This window comes from Megalops cyprinoides, chromosome 7, assembly GCF_013368585.1.
Source record: "Megalops cyprinoides isolate fMegCyp1 chromosome 7, fMegCyp1.pri, whole genome shotgun sequence".
In the NCBI taxonomy this organism is placed as follows: domain Eukaryota; kingdom Metazoa; phylum Chordata; class Actinopteri; order Elopiformes; family Megalopidae; genus Megalops; species Megalops cyprinoides.
Genome location: NC_050589.1, coordinates 10,452,582 through 10,473,302, shown reverse-complemented (window position 1 = coordinate 10,473,302; position 20,721 = coordinate 10,452,582). Strand labels below are relative to the sequence as shown.

The 20,721-nt window shown below is 45.3% G+C and overlaps 1 protein-coding gene across 1 annotated transcript; it reads right to left on the bottom strand.

Annotated features, from left to right (window-relative positions):
* Positions 1-3,191: 3,191 nt before the first annotated feature.
* Positions 3,192-20,059, bottom strand: hdac6 (histone deacetylase 6). Its single transcript, XM_036533370.1, has 28 exons — positions 19,986-20,059; positions 18,031-18,138; positions 17,048-17,161; positions 16,307-16,392; positions 15,274-15,358; positions 14,983-15,023; positions 14,715-14,811; positions 14,256-14,353; positions 13,658-13,762; positions 13,255-13,323; positions 12,929-13,055; positions 11,852-11,917; positions 11,606-11,665; positions 11,230-11,319; positions 10,646-10,752; positions 10,176-10,243; positions 9,842-9,983; positions 9,019-9,147; positions 8,370-8,538; positions 7,684-7,886; positions 6,791-6,983; positions 6,294-6,443; positions 5,634-5,808; positions 4,885-5,309; positions 4,650-4,790; positions 4,123-4,269; positions 3,587-3,715; positions 3,192-3,445 (listed from the first exon to the last, which is right to left on the bottom strand). The coding sequence occupies exons 2-28, from the start codon at positions 18,112-18,114 to the stop codon at positions 3,368-3,370; spliced, it is 3,378 nt and encodes a 1,125-aa protein (XP_036389263.1). The 5' UTR covers positions 18,115-18,138; positions 19,986-20,059; the 3' UTR covers positions 3,192-3,367.
* Between the last annotated feature and the right edge of the window lie 662 nt (positions 20,060-20,721).

Here is a 20,721-nt window from a genome sequence, read left to right as displayed (position 1 = left end):
TCACCCTGCTAAGAGGGTAATCTAGGTGCTGAGCTTGTAACTGTGAGTATGTTCTGTCAAAGAGGCAAATGTGGAAGAGTGAATATACAGCTGAATTAGATGGCATGCCTTGAATTTACTGCTCTAGGATCAGGGCATAACTGATCCTCAAGGATGATGAAGCGACGTGGTGCCTGGCCAATGAAACCTCTTAGATGATGAAGTGACATGGTATGTGGCCAATGAAACTTCTTGGATGATGAAGCGACACGGTGCATGGCCAATGACACCTCCTGGCGGTCCTGGATCAAAACCATTTGTCCCTCAGGCCCCAGATGTACTGCGTGTCTCCATTGCAGTTTTTCAACAATGAATCGATCAGCTCAGGGAACACTTTTAACAGGGACAGTGTGATTAAGACAAAACACTTATCAACAGTCTCCTTCAAATACACCACTAATGTAACTGAAAGCTCTCCCCTAGGTAGTCTGCCCAAATCTTTAATCTGCCCTTAACTGCCAATAAGCAACAGAAGCTAATGATTGTAGATTTGATGTTATTGGCTTTAATGTAAAACAATGGATGGCATGGTTACTGAAAAAAAAAGATACGTGCAGAGGGAAAACAATGTGGAAAAGAAGAAACACAGGTTGTTAGATACTTGCTGTTCTCAAGCATTAAAAACCTCACAATGTTGTGAGCAAGACTGCATTCACCTCTTGCTCTTCCAAGCGTTCCTCCATGTTTTCCAAAAAATCTGAGGTTTACTACTTTAATAATGAGCCGTTTTCATATAATTTCGAAAAGAAATAATTCAATTACTTGTTGCAGCAAGTGCTTGCTGGTGGGTTGGCAGTGTAGAGCAAAGGCAAATGCTTGTTATGGGGTTTGTTAATCAAATGGGCTTCAGATTAGATTGTCTAATCTAATGACATACACACACTGTAATTCTGCCTCCCTTTTGACATATTTTTGTGATGCATTTTTGTCTTACATTATTCTCTCCTGAATTTTGGTCCATCACCATTCTTCCCTGTATTTGTTCCAGAACACAGATAAGAAGGCCCCAGCCTGGATCCCACGGACCCCACTCCAAATTCAGGGTTTTCTTCCACTGCTCCTCATTTCCACATGGTATTAAATATGAAAAACCTGTTCACAAATAACAGCCACATGGAAGTGGCAAAGGTGGGGCAATCCTGTGGTGTATGCTCTCTGATTGAGTGCAATTTAGAGATGGGTATGAGGTCATTTGGAGTTATACAGCTTGCCTCAAAGATACTGTTTGTACAGTTGATCTGCATTTCTGTGTTTAAATATAAAGAGCAACAGATATCCACAAGCACTTCAACCGCATGTTAACTAGGCATGTTAAATGGCCACAACAAATACAATGCCTGGACCACTGCAGAACCCCCCACTCTCTGGAGCCCCCCCCCCCCCCCCCCCTCATAACCTGCCTGCGGCCAATATTTCCAACCCCTGACCACCTCATTGGCTGTGGAGTGGAACTGTTGGGATGAACTGTTCAAATGAACTGATGCCTTTTGTTATGCCAGTGTTACCTTTTCTATTATTATTTTCCAGGGGTCTCTCAACCACCTTTTCTCAGAGTGGGTCAGGGAATAATTTCGCAGGTTTTTTCCCCAGTTGGCCTGTTTTTTTTCATTCCCTCTAATAAATGCACTATGCTATATGGACAGCCCTTTGTGACATCACTGGAGCTGACACCGATCACTGGGAAACAGCCATTATCACAAAGGAAGCACCACAAGGTCAAACTCCAAACCATTGTCTTGTATTCAGTAATATTGGCATACAGTACCAAAGTCCAAACTCAAATGGCACAAGAGAAAAACAGCTATGACACAGACATACAAAAGATTCTTGAGGAATAATAAACCATAAATTACTGTGATTTGAGTTATATAAAAAAGGAATATTATAGAAATACAGTCAAAACCTGTTTGTGCATCCAGTATATGAAGGAAAAAGGACAAACTAAGACCAATAAAATAATTACATACCAAGAATAATTATAAAGAAAAGGTTAATTAAAGAGTAAATGTTTACAAAATGGTAATATTGCACTGTATTGCTTGAAGTAATTACGAGGTTCTGCATGAAAGCAGGGCTGTCTGCTCTCTGAAAACATCTGAGGTTCAGGGTTTCTGGCAGATGACTGAATAAAGTGAATGCTTTCCTGCACCAAGTTTGCAATACAGCATTTCTTTTTGTGTCAGTAAGTTAGGTTGAGGATTGCAGCTTATGTTAATACTACGTGCATTGAACATGCAAGAAAAGAAAAATCATACAAAGTGAAGACAGTGATAAAAGTCTTTTCTGCTGCTGGTGATTACCGTGGGACAGCTGGCTCCTTCATTTAAACAAATCGGAAACCACCCTGGAAACAGATGAATTACTACTGTATACTGCTAAGATACGGTGCTTTCCTGGTGCAGTAACCGATTCAAAAGATTTGGCAAATAACTTCGGTTTTGGCACAGAACCCACCACTGTTGCTGCTGAAGAAGATTCAGAGATTTTCAAAGTCAAAGCAGAAGTGAAACCATAATAAAACCATCTTGATTGTAAGAATCCCACGGTGACAGTAGGCTTGTTTTGCACTGGAGTTTGATGTCAGTGCTTGCGGTGGAGGTGGCTGTGGTGAAGAGATCTGAGCGGAGCTCCAGTGAGAGAGAGAGGGGGTATGAGGGGAGCTCCACTGGGGGGTGTTATGAGCTCCTCTCTCTGTGTGGGTGGCTGTGAAGGAGAGGTCTGAGAGGAGTTCGGGTGAAGGAGAAGGGACAGAGCTGTATTGAAGGCACTGCTGTAACTGCTGGAGGGGCTAGGCTGCTGTTTGCCCTGTCAGGCTGGATTCCCTTTTTATTCTGCATTCATTACTTATTCTCTCACACACACACACACATACACACTCTCTCTCTCACTCACTCAAAGACACACACAATCAGTCATTCACTCTAAGACACACACATACTACTCACTCATTCTACGACATATACTCACTCACATACATATACATAGAATCACTCACTCAGTCCCTCAATCACTCACTGAGACATACACTCACACACACACACACACACACTCAGTGACTCACTCACACACACTCACATACACACACACTCAGTGAGTCAATCACAAACACACTCACTCATTGACACACACACACACACACACACACACACCCACACACACACACTCACATACGCATACATACACTCTCTCCCTCGTCCACATACTCACTCACTCCCCAGCCAATCTGTCGCTCATGCGATCGGTAAAAGTGCTCCCTTCACTCTCCTCCCTCAGTCCTCCTCCCTCATGCACCGCCCCTCCCTCTGCCCGCCAGTTCGCCTCTGTGCTCTCAGTTGCGCTCGTCGGCGTGGGGAATATCCTCCCCAAATTTGACGAGATGAGCAGCATTTCGGGCTTCATATAGCACCTGATGGGACAGAGAGAAGCGGGTGGCAGGAGAGATAGAGAGAGAGAGAGAGAGAGAGAGAGAGAGAGAGACATTACAGTGTCTGACACTGGCACAAAGCGTAACGCACCACCTAACTGACGGAGCACAGTTTGCCAGTACCTTGTTGTGAACATAGGCCTCGCAGGAATAGCACCAGACAGACAGGTCCGAAAAGCTGAGCACCAGCGGGTGTTCTGAGACCAGGCCGTGGGTCACCATGTGCTGGTTCACGTAGCGGCCACAGTACACCTGGAGAGGGGGTGGGTGGTATATTTAAATACGCTCTTTACGTTAATACACTTTATTGAATATTCTTGAATATGAGCTGTATGAGTATATGGGTTGTATTTTTCTCTGTTTCCCTCTCTCTGTCATATATATATATTTTCTATATTTCTATATATGGGCACCATTGTAGCACAGTGGTAAGGCTAGTAACCTAAAGGTTGCTGGTTCGAACCCCCCACTGGAGCACGGCTGTTGTACCCATGGGAAAGGTACTCACCTCAGTAAATATCTAGCTGTATAAATCGAAAGCATCTAAAATTGTAGCCTCTGGGTAAGAGCGTCTCCGAAATGATGATAATGTAAATAATGTATTTTAAATGTATCTACGTGCAGCACAATGGAAACGTCACAGTGGTGTTGCTCGGTACCTTGTAGCAGCTGAGACAGATCCAGTTCTCAGCATCTGTACCGCAGTCCTCACAAGGCAGAAATACATCTATGCCCCCGGCAGGCAAGGGTCTCACAGCCTCCAGATGAGGGCACCATGGCAAGGGTTCCACCATAAACATTGTCCCCTGGAAACAATGACACATTGACACAGCACTGAAAGTTCCGCTCCCATCCACAAGAGAACACACAAGCAACTACTTTCACTGCTGAATGCAAAAAATAAATGTGTGACAAATAGGATATATAATAAGATTACAGCAGGTTAGCAAAATGTGTTTTCAGTGGAAATATTTAAACTGTTGCTAATGCATGATTACCGTTGTTTTTTATTGGGTTTGGAAGCTATGAGTCAACAGAAAATCACTGTGAACAGCTGGTCCCTTCCAGGTACTGTTGAGCACCAAGAATGAAAGTGCATCAGGTTTATTAAGCTGAAGCAGCTGGGAGCTGTTTTTGTTCTATCATTTTATATCTTTCGAAAAAAGGTGCTTAAGTGATACTGTACCCCCTCCATGTTCTGGCCTCCACAGAAAAGCTCAAAGACTGGCTGATCCTTCAAAGATTTTGACCAACCAGAAGCTTCATCCAGCTCTGCTCTCTCTGGATCTGCCATGGCAACAGCATCAGAGGCAGGCTCAGGGGTTGGCTGGAGAAAGATAAACAGAAATATGATACAAATGTTTGTTCCTGTTCCCATAAAACCGGCCACTTGAATCAAATGCAGCTTCACGCCAGCCCACCTGTATCCCTGCCTGGCCATGGAGCGGGCTGTGGGACATACTCTCTTCCACCTCACTTTTTTCAGGCACTAATTGAGCAGGCGTTGACCTTTCACCCTCTCCTGGGCTCTGCGGATTGGTGGGTTTAACCTTTGGCCTGGCTCCTCCCACAGGCACTGATGCAGGGCTGGAGTTGGGTGAAGCAGCTTTGTCCAGGTCCAGAGAGAGCAGTCCCTGTGTGATGTCCTGCAGTCCTTTGTCCTCCGGGCCAACAGGGGGCGATGCTGGCGTTGTTGCTGCTGCTGGCAGCGGGGTCACGGGTAGTGAGTCTTGCCCAGGACTCTTTGCTGGGGTTCTCTGTTTCGGTGACTTTTTGCCTTTGCCTCCCGAGGTTCGTTTACCCCTTGGGTTGGGGGAGGGCAGGGACAGGCGCAGAGACTCAGGAACTGTGCAGAGAGAACAAACAAATAAAACTGTAATGATGTTCCACGGCTCCTATCATTTTCCCTAAACACCCTCCCTCCATGAACAATTCTTCATCTCTCCACGTCCATTACATCATCACTACCTTACAGAGTTTATTTTATTTCAGTGTCATTATCTTTTCATTCACGTCACAATTAACCACAGCGCCTTACCGAGTAACAGTAGTTAAACTTGTCATTTAATTACTATCACTTTGTAACACAGCACAAATGTGATATCTTGTATGTGTAAGTTTCCACAGCTGCATTATTAGCAATTTTAGCTAAACCTGCACTGACACTCACTTTGTATTCGTAGGGAACTCCAGTAGGGGGCATGTGTGCGCAGGACATGGTTGATGGTCTTGGCTGCGTTCGGATGAGGAGGCTGCAGGGAAGGAAGGGTGGGGGGCGCGTCTCCCAGGAGCATGCTGGTGCACATGGACATGGACTCGGAAATTGAGTTCAGGTTGTAGCCCCCCTAACGCACAGAATCAGAGGCAGAACAGAGCAATGGTGAGCCATACAGACTCAAAGACTGCAGCTGCTGCGGATGCTACTCATCTCTGGTGAGGCTAGTGAGTGTGTGATGGTGTGTGTACTGTGTGTGTGTGTGTGTGTGTGTGGGTGTGTGATGGTGCAGAAGCATCTCACGGAGAGTGTGTGACAGTGTGTGAGCATGTACTGGATATGGTGTGTGTTTAATGCGTGCTTAGTGTGTGTGTGTGTGTGTGTGTGTGTGATGGTGCACAAGCATCTCATGGAGAGTGTGTGACAGTGTGTGAGCATGTACTGGATATGGTGTGTGTTTAATGCGTGCTTAGTGTGTGTGTGTGTGTGTGTGTGTGTGTGAGAGAGAGAAAGAGTGCATGATGGTACGTGTGTGTGTGTGAGTGTGTGATGGTGTGTGTGTTAAGTGTGTGTGTGCGCGTGCGTGCGTGCGTGCAGTGCATACACACAGCTGACCTCCAGTATGAGCAGCACTCTGCCACCTGCCAAGCTCATCAGCAAGTGCGTCAGGTGGGCGTAACCCTCAGGCGTCACTTGGTACCCTCCCAGCGGGTCACCCCGCGCTGCGTCAAACCCTGCAGACACCAACACCAGCTCTGGGTCAAACTGGGTGGTTAGAGGTGGAGGAAAAGGCCAGTTAATACACATCCCAGGAACGTGATGACCAAAGCCTAATTTCAAAATAAAGACAAAGTGATGAAAAGGGGCTGTAACCCAAAGCTTGCTGGTTCCCCACCAGGGCACTGCTGTTTTCACCTTGGGCAAGGTACTTAACCCATAATTGCCTCAGTAAAATCCTGCTGTATTAATGAACAACATGTAAGGACTGTAACCTATGTAAGTTGCTCTGGATAAGAGCATCTGCTAAGTAACTAAATGTAGCGTGCATTGCTCTGATGTTTTCTGTTAATGGCATGCCAGTACTCTGTGTCTGTGGGTACGTGTTTGGGTACCTGTCTGGCGATGGGCATGACCACTGTGTGAAAGGCCGCCAGGTATTCTGAGTCGCCCATCTTGCCGCCACTCCAGGGAATGTTGACATTGAAGCCCCGCCCCTTGCCCTGCCCCACCCTATCACAGTCTGCATCCTCAGAGGAGGGGAAGAACAGGCCGTCGTCATAGCGATGGAGTGAGACGTACAGCACGCTGAAAAATAGAGGTGAACAGCAGAGAAGACAGGACAGTGAGGAGAAGGAACTACTGCAACTGCTTCATCTGCCTCTGCGATGTGTGGAAAAAAACTGAGACGTCAAAAAAATAATAAAGAAAAAAAATTCTTCAGAAATTGAGCACTGCCAGTTACCAGACTATAAAGATCATTAAAACCGGAGTGATTGCGATTGTGACAAATGATTGTGCTGGATTGTGCTGCTGGAATGATTTAGTGATATCGACAACTATCCTGCAGCAGGAATGTTCCCATTTTTCCACTGTACTCAAATCACGCCACCAGAATAATGACAACCAAATGCAACACATCACCAGTCATCTCATCAACGACTACCATTACCTGCTGTGAGTTTTTAGCCAATGCAGTTACAGTATCTGAGAGATTCTCCACAAAGTGGAGGGGGCTACATTTTTGCATTTAAGACCCATCCTGGCAAGACTTTACCCAATACAGCTGTCCAGTGCTGGACTGAAGTACAGCCTGAGAGCAGCTGGCTTGCTGTGTGCATCTCCCCATTGCCATCAAGGCAAAGGGGCCCACTACTTGTAATTTTCCATGATGTGCAAAGACTGCACTCCACACAAAGCAAAACTCCCTTAAGTTGCCAGGAGAAGCACAGCCAAGCACAGCTCGAGAATCCGACGCCCAGAGAGCTTCCGCTTTGAGCTCCGCTACCTGTCATCGTCCTCGAAAATGTGCTGGGTGCCGTTGCCATGGTGAACATCCCAGTCCAGGATGAGGACGCGGAGGGGCCTCTTGGCGAGGGTCTGGGCGTAGCGGGCGGTCAGGGCCGCCGTGTTGAAGAAGCAGAAGCCGCAGGCGGCGTCCTTCTCGGCGTGGTGACCCGGGGGACGCACGATGGCTGCCGCGTTCCTCACCTGCACGGCACACACACACACATACACACAGGCGGTCACTGGCCACAGTCACACAACCCACAGCCTGTCCAATCAGCACAGAGCACACTATTTCAGCCCAAACACTGACAGTGATGCCTGTCCAATCAGCACAGAGCACACTATTTCAGCCCAAACACTGACACTGAAGCCTATGCAATCAGCACACAGCACATTACTTTAGCCCATATACTGAAGAGTGAAGCCTGTCCAGTCAGTATGAAGGACAGAATTAGTGCCTCATTAGTGTCTCATTAGTACAGTGTTTGGGTAGCTGTTTCACCAATGTGTAAAATATGAGTACCTGTCCACAAAACATAGTAGACTATAGTGTGTGAAAAATCTGTCTAATCTGTTTGGAGGTGAATATAAGTCCCTGTCAAACGAGTGACCCCCCCGAGCTGATACACTGCAGAGCGCGGCCATCCCCCCCCCCTCAGCAGTGCAGGTTGGAAGTGTGCGTACCTGTCCGGTCAGTACGGCCTGCGCCGCGTTGAAGCACGCCCCGGCAGCCAGCAGCGCACTCCTGTAGCTCTGAGCGCAGATGTAGATGGAGTTGTACTCGTCTCCCAGCCTGTGCAGGTCTCTCGGCTTCATGCCCTCCGTTGATTTGATCTTGGCAATATGTTCCCGGCTGTGAACAAACGGCCACATTCAGAGGAAACGAACAGTGCGCCCAACCCCTAACAAAACTACTGTCAGTGTGCAAACGCAGTATGTTACTAACAGGTACATTACATTACATTACATCATTTAGCAGATCAATATGATGCCAAGTTACAGTGGATCACTTTGTCTGCATTGCCTCACACACAGAAAGAGCCATTACTCCACAGACTGCTACTCAGTGTTTCATCTATTGATTGTTGCCATCATACTGATATTGACTACATATACGACTAAGCTCAAGAGGCAGCTGTCTTTAACAGCATGCTTGCAGATTAATTTTCAAAAACAAACACAAAACAACTTCAGTTCACAATCCATAAAATGCAGTCAGTAAATTTCTCTGTCAGTTATGGACATATTGTTAACCCATTTTTCACCAGTCAGGCTGGTGAAATGCCTGTTGCTGTGAGGGTGTGCGTGAGGTGACAGGACCCTGCCGCGGTACCTGTGACACATGGCCAGCTCCTCCTCAGTGGCCAGGCGGGCCGGAATCCGCTGGCACCTGGATACCAGGCCCAGGTCCTCGTGCCGAGAGAAAATACGCAAAATCCGCTGAGGAAGTTCTGGGTGATGGCTGCGAGGGCGAAACACACACACGCACACACACAAGCACACAGGGAAATTACTTTTTTATAACACGCCAGTAATGTATGCAGGCAAATGCTGATGTGTGCACATGCCTATGAAATATTAAGAGAGACATGTTTCCAATGTGGTGTGAAGAACAAACATGGTGAAGAATGTGAAAGACAAAAGAGGTAAAATAGTGTGTACAGAGCTGGAGGACAGGGAAAGCTGTACAGCAGGTGATCAGTTTTTTCCAATGGGATATTAATATGGATTTACCTCATACATCACGCAAAGAGCTCCATGTAATTGGGCACAGTGAAAAGGCAGTAATATTATGTACTTTCTGTAAACTTCTCAAACAGTAGATCAGCTTTCCACAGTCTCCTCTTAAGAAAGCATGCAGTGGAGCACAGAGGGTTACTATGGGCTCTCTGCCCCGAGTCCCCTGCAGGAGTTCCACCCTCCCATTCACTGAGAGTGGGAGGACCAACCACGACCTTCAACAGTTCGTGAAAACACAAGCAGTGCTCCAGGCATAGTCAAACTGAAGACATTACCTGACACAGAAATATCATTTTAATATCACAAAGTGTAAATATTAAATAATTATAAAGCGACCATACACAGAGCTAAGGCTTGAAGGATGGGTGTGGCTCTGATGAGGACCCACCCCCAGGCGCCGGCCGCTGGCCACTTACGCGTCCCACATGTTGTGGTGCTCCATCATCCTCTGGTCGTACACCAGGCCTGTGACCTGGGCGGGGCCGTTTCCCCAGCCCTGCCCGAGACCATCCCCCTCTGCCTGGGTCACAGGGTCGCCCTCCCGGAGGGTCCCCCCCTCTGCAGAGAACATATTCACCCGCGTGACCCCAACGCAGCCAGACAGTAAATAACACACATGCAGCCATTACCTGACATATCACAACAACCCTGCCTCACTGGAAACAGAGATCTCTATCGCTACTCCAGTGTATTAAAACACTGTCCTCTAAAGCTTGATTACAAGGGTGTTATGTTCACTTCAACACTCACCCAGTATCTGCAGGCTGGTCCAGAAGGGGTAAAGTGAGGAGATAGTCTGGGATATTGACTTCAGAGCACTGGAACACACACAGATACACACAGAGTACAGACATTGCAAACACAGATAGCCACATGGGAATGGGGACATATATATACAAAAAAAGACATGAGTAATACATGTTCTCACACACACACACACACGCATACACAAGCACACATGCACGCATGCACGCATAGATAGTCCGTATGTGGACCGTATGTGGACAGAAAAGACAGACAGAGAGATAAACACAAGGATAAACACACGGACAACCAGGTCCACAATCATACAGGCAGAAGGAGAGCAAACAAGCTGGGGGTTAGTTTTACAGGCCGAATGATAACATTCCAGCAACATCCATCCTCTGCAAACTAAAACATCAACGACAATGAGAAGCTCAGTAACCCCAAACTCTCCCTCATGTCCCCCACACTCTCACCTCTCACTGGGGGCTGGTGGGGGCTCCAGGCGGGGGCAGGAGTCTCCCAGCAGTGACCTCATGCAGGCACACGCCCCTTCTGCCAAGGACTGCAGGTTATATCCTCCCTGACAGAAAAGGCGTCATTTTGAATCATTTTTGTGAAGCTCTAGTGCCATTGCTTACTTTTTCGCCTATGCACTCATCCCTTTTTTCTCCCAATTTGGAACATCCAATTATATGTTTAGACGCTGCTCCTATTGCTGCAACCCCCACTATCAATGCGGGAGGGTTCGGGCAAACACGTGCTCTCCAACACGTGACACGTGATGTCGGCCTCCACTTCCTCACACACTGCAGCTCCCACACTCATAATCATCAACTGATGACACGGCTGGGATCGAGCCTTGGCTGTGGTGCTCAGCCTTGCGCTTGCAATGGCAAGTGCTTTTATTGGCTGAGCCACTCGGGAGCCCCCTCCACCTAGATGTATCTCTGACTGTTTACAGGTAATCACATCTGCTTCTGGTTAGCAAACAATTTGCCTGTGATTGGTTAGCCATTAGCTGCTACGTGACAGTTTGGCTGTAATGAGGGCGTTTTACCTCCAGCGCGAGCACCAGCCTGCCCTGCGCCAGGCCCTGCAGCAGGTGGGTGAGGATGGAGAAGCACTGCGGACTGGCAGACATCTCTCCCTGGAACAAACAAACGATCCGACAAACTCACACATGCACAGACGCTGCAGCTCAACAGATCACATACAGGAACATATTTACAACAACACACAAACACTACATACTATACTAAATACTCTACGCTACAATAACTGGCAACACAATAATAATTAATTAACAATTCATTTTATTGCAGAAGTGCATGGGTATATATGCCAGCTTTGCTACCAAACACTTGTGCACACTAATAGAGAATGCAGTTCCTACCATCAGGACAATTCTAAGACGAACAGTGGGAGGCGCTTACCTTTGGGTCCCCGGCAACAGAGTCAAAGCCTGCGGCCACAAGCACCAGCTGGGGCTGGAACTGCAGGGAGAACACAACCCTATTACAGACCGTCCACAGACACCATCTGTACTGTCACACATTTAAGTCTCATTTAACTTTCATGCAGCATTTGACAATCTAATGAAGGTGTAACTCCTCAGCGAGACGGAGAGGCTGTCCATCAGCCGGCCAGCTGGCTGCCGAATGGACACGGCAGCACGGTACCTCATAGGCCACTGGCAGAAGCAGCTGCTGGAAGGCGGCGAGGTAGTCTCCATCCTTCATGCCGATCTGCGGGAGAGAGGGACCCTAATTCAAGTTCAACTTTATTGTCATGTGTATTAACAATACAATGGCATACTTGTGCTCCGACTCTCTCTGCCTTAACACGAAGGGCACACCGTCACAAAACCAACAAAGAAGGACACTACAGACCTACACAGACTATGAACACCTTGCACATGTAGATATACATTACGTACACAGAATACAGTACACAGCAGCATTACATTATATACACAGAATCCAATATACATTATTTACACGGAATACAGTACACAATAACATAACATTATATACACATAATACAATACACAATAACATTACATTACACTACATTACACTGTAACATTCTTTTACAGTGTCACACGGCTGCTGTGAAGAGCAGACTCTGCTTTTAACCAAACATTTTGTTTTTCATATAGGGCAGGGAACCTCCAACCCACACCTGAATATCATCTCATTGATTGGAACAACTGACTCGACAACTGAATTACCTACTTGCATAGAAGTCATTATCCTCGAGGTTCATATACTTTTCCCAGACTAAACTGTGACTGTTTAAATCATGTGTTCAATGAAGACATGTAAAAGAACAATTTTTGTGTTTTATTTGTTTATAGTGTTTATCTATTACTTAGACTTAGATCAGGATCAGACCACATTTTAGAAGCAATTAATGCAGTAATTCAGGTAATTCCAAGTAATTCACAAACTTCTTCCTCACAACTGCAGTTTTTAAACAACCGCAGTCTGTTTTGGGACTTTCTGCTCTAGGCTAAGCATTGGAGAAATGTAAACCTCCATAACTGCTCCGTTGCCAATTTCAGGAGCAGCTGTGGTTATCCTGAGAGAAATTAAACAAAGTTTGACTGGGCTAAGCAAGCAATTTCACACCAGCTTAATAAGGGGCTGTGCCCTTGGGTGTTTGGTCAGTCCAATCAAATCTCTTATTCCACACACCTCGAGATAATGCAGAAAAAATTGCACAGATCAGGGGAAGGGCTTGGGCGCAGCGCGTACCTTGTTCCACGGCAGGTTGATGTTGTAGCCCTCTCCCTGCCCCACTCCCACCGCACTGCTGTCTGACTCAGGCAGGTGAGGCCAGAACGAGCCCTGCTCATATCTGTGCACTGAGAAGTACAGCACGCTGCGGGGAGAAACAGGACAGTCACAAAGAGCACTACCTGTCCACACGCAGAGACGCACTCATCCTGCATTACAGCTGCTACTTTTCACTTATCCCAGGTAAGCCTTGGAGGTGTGTTTTCACTATACCTTTATCACCGTATTCATTGCCATGGGTATGCAGGCACAGAGAAAGTGGTCCCAGGAGGGCGGAGTTATACCTGGGATCCTCCTGAAATATGTACTGGATCCCCTGGCCGTGATGCACATCCCAGTCCACAATCAGAACTCTGCAACAAACAGGGAAGATGGGCTCAGCCAAGCCTGGTTCCAACAGAACCACAGAACCTCAGAAACCAGGGTAACACACAGTGGAATATCAAAGAGAAGATGCTGTTCTGGTTTTGTTCACAGTGTGGATTGTGAGCTGTTTCACATATTTAAAATGTGTCACTTAAATAGAGACAATATTGACATTAAAAGCAGCGGAGTGAATTAAAGTCCATCAACTCAGTTCTTCTCCCACAATGCAACAGTGTGGGTGGACAGCAGGTGCCGTGGACCCTCATGGTAGGGGGGGGGTGTTATTGTTATGGCTGGGGCATCTGCAGAATATGAAGTTACCGTTCCAGGCCGTGCTGTCGTTGGGCGTAGCGTGCTGCGATGGCCAGGTTATTGAACATGCAGTAACCGTTCATCTTATCCACCTGGGCGTGGTGGCCTGGAGGTCTGGCAACATGGAAGAAAAGATCACCAGCGTCACAATGGCTCGAAAACAGAAGGCAATAACACCAGATACAGCAGAGGGTGCAAGCAGCTTTCTCAGGATGCCAAGTGTGAGGAACTGGGAGAAGGAAGTAGCAACAGCCTGAGGAAAACAGCTGAGTCCCTGAGCACAGTCAGTGCTGGGCCCAATAAGAGACAATAAAGATAAAGCCTGGATTGGATACAATTTGTCCTGTCATAAATAATAGGCCAGAGGCACACAATAAGACAGCTGGGGGCCCGGATTATTTCTGTAACACACAAGTGGCACATATACATCAATACAACATGATGCAATACCAATATATCTAAACCACTAAATCAAAATCTCTTTACTAAATTTTAAAAACATAACCCTCAATGTACAAATGTAAACTATAAACTTGATTTATACATTTAAAAATCTGAACATATACTACTACCGCAAACCCTTCCTCCTTGGCTTTGAAGTAGTTACCTAGCAACAGAGAACCCGTTCCTCAGCTCTGATGTCATCACTTTGTCAACAAGCTGAAGGACGGACCCAACGGCCAGAGTGGCGCAGAGGAAGAACTCCTGAAGGGAGGGAGGAACCGGCAGTGAGGACCCTCAAACACACTTCCACTTTCACACTGCAAAAAGCCATCAAGGAGGACACGCTATCTAGGGCAAAACAGACAAGATTCCCACTGCACAGGACTCACATCCATGTTCACATATAGGCTACAGAAGCAATTATTCCTATTACGCAAGATATAACTTCGACCGTGCAATACCGATCGTTAAACTTTCCCACAGAACAGAGCACAACAAACATGGAGACACAAACCACACCTCGGTGAGAATCTGTAAGTAAATGAACACCATTACCCACAATGGCCCACTCTGAGAATGCTCTTACATCACAGACAAAGTGAACAGGACAGGAAGCACTCACAGGGTGGAGGTAGATCGAGTCGTATGTCTCAGAGAGAGACCGGAGCTCACTCTCGCTCATTCTCTGCGTAGACTTCATCAGTTCCAGATACTCCTTCCTACAGACACACAGACACTTGATTATGTACCCATTTCGACGAATAACCTCCTTCTAAAGAATGTATAATTGACACACACCATGGCAAAACACTGTAAAAATTTGTGTAACGCAACTGACGACCACAATATGACACATTACAACACAAGCACTGTATTGTAAGCCTACTTACGTGTGAACCAATAAAAGCTCATCTTCAGTTGCAGCCCTGGCCTGAAACATAAAGGGAAATGGACACCGACATACGAAAATGAAAGAGCCATACATTGATATTGAGCAGTGATAAGAGTATGATGAAAGTGATGAGGTTTTATTTCTGACTTTAGTCATTAGAACTGACGAAACAAAAGGGCTACTGTCTTAGGACAGTCATGGGATCATAGGTTGCACTATTTGTCCCTTGCCTCCACCCGCACACAACAGGAGAGCAGTCTCTCTATGGGTCGTTCTGTTTGGCCCTTACCTCCACCCGTACACAACGGGAGAGCAGGCCCTCTTTCTCCGTCATGTCCATTATGGTGGTCACTCTCTCTGGACATTCGGGATGGCTGCAGGATGAAGTACACCACACACCTCAATATGTGTTACCTCAATACCTAGCAATGCCTCTAGCATGCCCTCTTTATATTCTCATGGACTTTACATACCCACGTTTCTGGGGATGTACAAGACATCCGATAAAATGCCAGCAGCCAGACACTGTAGTATTCCATTTACAGTACCAAATACACTCATTAGTGTCCCTTGGTTATGCTCTAACAACACTGTACTTGCATTAAATCTTTAAAGACACTACAGTAACTGTGGTAATGAGTCTTCAGTGCACACTTCAAATGGAATATGTTTTCATTTTTAATGAATCAAAGTTAAGTATTTAACTGCATGTTGAAAAATTACTTTGAACAACATGACTCGAAAATATTTTCTTCAACACAAACACCTCATGAATTATTTCAGTGCAAAATAATATTTTCAGGAGATCTGAATGCTACAGAAATCCGGAGTACATATCCACAGTAGGGGTGTAATGTATGTTTCTTCCACTTTCATAGACCTATTGTATGCTCTTTTATCAGGGAGTATATATTAACTGTGACAGTGGGTGCAAAGACTCTGGGAAGTCTCAAAGCAACATCCAAGTTAACCATTTTTCTTTTAAAATACAACTGGGACCAGATTAATTGATGACATTGCTGGAGTTACGTAAATCATTTTAATAGAAATGGATATTTATCTATCTATCTATAATAACACACAGGTACCCAGATGAAAAATAAGATATTAAACAGGTGGGAGGAAATATGAAATGGAAGCAGAAATTTTGAATGACTCCGAAACATCACAGCACAGGTAGGGTAAAGGTAAGCACGGCCAGTGGAAAGAACACTTTATAGGAACCCTGGGGAGTCAACTGTAAGCTAGTGTAGGTGACAGAAAATGATACACAGGCAGACATATAGACAGACAAATGGACAGCTCAGAGGTAAGGTGATGACCTGGTGTCCCAGAGGCAACGATGGTGAGTAAAGGCATCAGAGAAGACCAGGCCAGTCCCAGTGGCTTTTGGCTTGCTGCGCAGGTCCTGTACGCACACAAACACAACATGCATTGGATGCATTTCCTCATTTTGAATGAACCAATGTGAGTATTATGCCATTGTCTAATTAGAATTTTGATTTGAAAGATGCCCAAAGGGCCTTTTTTGGCAAATTACAGGCAAAGCAGCAGGCTCTTCCCACAGAAACCTTCATGTAAACAGTCCCACTAAAATAAGTACTCACACTACAAAGGACAGCTATAATCTGATCTTATCAGACCAAAAAACACAGGCATGGTAATATGTCCTGCCAAAACAATACTTATATATTAATTACCAGGTGATGAGTCACAAGTCATAGTAAATAGGTAAATAAAATAAATACACAGAATTCTGTACGTCCACCCTTCCACCTTCAACCACATACTCAGCTCTGATTTGCTGCCATGGAGGATGGGGGTTTTATTGAAGTCTGGCAGTGAGATCCTTTTTATTTACAGTTAATGATTTTTATATAAGGTCATATGAGGCTGTACATGCGATCAGCAATGCAGGACTATTGACGAAAGCCAATCTCTCTCTCTCTCTCCCTCCTCCCTCTCTCTCTCTCACACTCCCTCTTTTTCTCCCTCCACTCTAACTCTCTCTCTCTTCCTCTCCATCCACCCTCTGTGTGTGTGTGTGTGTCTCTCTCTCTCACCAGGTTTTTGAGCTGGTTGGTCATCTCCTCTTCTCCTTTGCTTCTGTCCATCCTCCCTTTCTTGCGGGCCTCCTGCAGGCTGGGCTTCTTGCTGCTCGGCTTGCCGGTTTTCTTCTGTGGTGAGGCATGACATTTACATTTACTCATTTGGCAGACGCTTTTATCCAAAGCGACTTACATGAGCAACTGGGTAAAATGATCTCTGAATGAAAAAGGGGGGATAGGAACGATCCATCTTCATTTATCCAGTCTGTTGCTAAACTACCTAGTGGTTTTTATTTACTCACTGTGAAATCAGGACTTACTTTTCCTGGCTGATGGTGCTGGTGGCTCCACCACCAACTGTTACTCCCACATGAAATAGCTAGACAGGTATACTGGCACTCTGGGGTTTTGTATTTTCCGAAACAGAAACTTAAATATTAAACCCAACAGGGTGAGAAGGTCCACAGCTGTACTCAGCCAGGACAATAATAAACTGCCACTGACACTCGGCCAGGACACACTAGCTGCATCGTGCCAGAGAGTCTTTATGACTGGGCACAACAGGAGCAGTGTAGTACTCAGGGAGAGCAACCTAACAAAAATTCTGTGCTGTGGCCACCCCATTTATTAAGAGATTGGCAATAAAGCTAAATTAAGGTAAATTAAGCTTGTATTGCATTTGCGAGCCCAGTCGCTGGATCAATGCACTGAAAAACATTACCTCAAGAGGTTACTACTTTTCCTAAATTAAATACTGAGTAACCAAAAATATAATATTTTCAGGTCACTACAACTATTGATAGTCTTTAAATCTTTTCATTAAAAGTTACAGGAGAGTTACGGAAGAGGAAATATGTTCATGATTTCCAATTCATTTTCACCACTGTTACAGGACAATAGGAGCAATTTTTTTTTCCACTTTTTAGCTATTCTTCATAACCCAGCATAAGAAATCTTCAAATGGTTGGCTTTATGAGTGGAGAGGATAAGAGGTTTACTTTGGTCGCAGAGTCTGGTGACCTTGGTGACCGGCTGGAGCCTCGGAGGACCCTTGACCCTGAGGGGTCGGGTATGGAATCCATAACTTCCCCACGCTACTAAGTACCCTGCAGGGAGATCGAAAAAAGCAAACACAATCTTTAGCGTTACTCCATCACTTGCTTGGTGGGCAGTCAAGGCTGCTTTAAACTAAGCTACCTGCCGCACTGCACTCTGTTCCACTGAAATGTTGGTTAAGCAGAACTAGTAAAAGCTGTGAAATTTACTGCAGTTTTGTGAGGCTGTCTGTAAAGAAACAGGTGATTCTGATGAGGCGCTCAGCGATTTAAATAGCCAAAATAAAATAAAAATTGACACTGGGCTAACTGAAAACAGCTGCAGCAATGTCATGCTTCATCCGCAACCCGATTATAAAAAGAAAATGCAGTGGAGAAACAGCAGTCTGGCGTAGGCCTATGACCCTACAAATGGCAGAAGAACCCGATTTCCCCCTGCTATTTGGTGAGCTCATAGCTACCCTGAAAATCTCATCACCACTGGCTGCCTCTTCACAGTGTCACCACAATTTCTGCATGACCCACTGCATTTGGCCGTTTTTGCATCAGTCTCCTTTCATAGTGGTCAGCAGTAAAGAGGAACAAATTTAAACAGGTGATCACTTGGTCACCCTGACCACAGAGGTGCTCATTTCATGCAGGCATGTCAACACCTATGATGTCAGTGCATTCCTACACTCAAATATCTATGGCACACTCAAAGGTACACTACTACATATGACTACATAAAATAACAGGCTTGATTTTACACATAGTCCTGTTACTTGTTTTTACACAGATGTGCAAACACAGCGTGACCCCAGCACTGTTATCACTTGCTGTCAAATCATACCAACTATGATCTTAAACACACAAATCTACAGTCCTGGCTAATTATGTGTAATTATTCTGAAAGTCTTACATTATCCTGAAAGCCATAGGATTTCCCCAATATATGAAGTATACCCGGCAAATGTCAAATCTGTATCTCAAATAATATAGTGTTCTTTTAATTGAATCAGTGGTGGGCGTTTCTACTGGGTTCTTGTGATAATGTATGCAAAGTGTGGTTACTGTAACAAAAATCATGCCCGGTACATTCTACATTTTTTTTTTTTTTGGAGTGGCGAAATATTACTTTTTACCAGCACGAGTAATAACAACTATTTTAATACTAACTGAATACTTTACTTCAGTAAGACATTTCTCGTGCCTTGACCGATCAAAAAAGCAAACTTCAGAGTGGTACCTAGCAACGGCTTTGGAGATAAGACGCTGATCTGTCACCAGCTTCCTAAAAATAGCAAGCCAGACAATTTCCATTCATTGACCAAGGAGATCACTGCCAGATTCATTTGGTAAGCCAGATGGACGAGGTCCAGAAATCTTCACAAATCCGCTAATGGTTTGACATTTGCCTTCAGGAATTAATTTTAACCAGAGGCGAATGACACACTTGCTACATGAGTAACGTTAAAGGCTTTTGGAAAAAATGGCAAGCTATTTGGCTAACCTGGTAACTAGTTCATTTTTCCCCACCGGCTAGACAATAAAGGAAATCCCATCCTTCGAAAGCAGAACAACTAGCTAGCTACCCAGCAGCCGCAAATGCGTCCTTCCGTTTTAGCTAATTAGTAACCAACCAATTTAACAATATAGCATGACAACTAGCTAGTTAAGTATACGGTAGCTAGCCAGCTAATACCGAACCCTAACGTTATTTGCTTGCCATTTTGGAAACTGTCTTGGCGCTTGCTTGATGTAACTCTCCCGGCTTCAAACAAACTGACTGTGTCTAGATCGCCAGCCATCTAGTTCGCTATTCAGATCGCCGAAAATGTGACATTTCAAATGAACCCCGATGAGTAACCTGCTGCATCTTGTTTATTTAAGGCAATGTGCAATCCGTAGCAACTTACTCTGAGACGTTAGTTTCTTCACCGCTCAAATTGTCAATGCGTACACGCCCCTAGTCCGGCTAGGGCGCAAGGTGATGACGTCAGGAGCGGGATTGACAGCTTCACTGTGTGACGACCAACTTCACCATGTGAGGTCGCTGTAATAAAGCAAATATTGTGAGGACGAAATTCACCTCAACCACGACTTTCCAAGTCCAAAGGGTGTTTTTTGTTTTTATCCCCATTGTCTTTTATGCTTAGTTGAGTCGATGTATCCAACAGACTGAAGTTGTTTACAGCTGTTGTTAAGCCATTTCAAAAAATCTTTTCTTTGTTACAGGTTAATGTATCTTCTCAGCCTTCTCATACTACACCCCTGTGTCCAGACATATGGTGAAAGCATGTAACAGTGGAAAAAAGTATAAGGGAATAACAGTATCTAGGACATCTCTGGAAATGCCCAGAAGAGATATGCAGGCCTTTGTAGAGCATGGAATCTGAGGGAACTCTGGGAGTCTGATCACAGCAGCACAGTTGGGTGAAAAGTGACCAGTTTGGTTTAGGGTACACTAACCTGGAGGCTTAGTCAACCAATCTTTGAAGGAGTGAAGTTTAGGGCTTCTGACAACAGGTTTTACTCCATCAATGCAAAAGTGTGGCTCGTTTCATTTGGTAGTATCTGGTAGTTTCCATCAATAGCATGTTTGCTGTCTGTGTTAATGCTTGATACTGTTTTGTTGTTGCAGTTTGCCTGTTT

What these genes read in the sequence shown, in the direction of transcription:
- hdac6 (XM_036533370.1), bottom strand. Translation starts at nt 18,114, where the DNA reads ATGGATTCCATACCCGACCCCTCAGGGTCAAGGGTCCTCCGAGGCTCC. An exon ending in CCACCAGCCCCCAGTGAGAG is followed by an intron (nt 10,244 to 10,645) that starts GTGAGAGTGTGG and finishes TGTGTGTTCCAG; the next exon opens with TGCTCTGAAGTCAATATCCC. An exon ending in GAGGCCAGAACATGGAGGGG is followed by an intron (nt 4,270 to 4,649) that starts GTACAGTATCAC and finishes CATTGTTTCCAG; the next exon opens with GGGACAATGTTTATGGTGGA.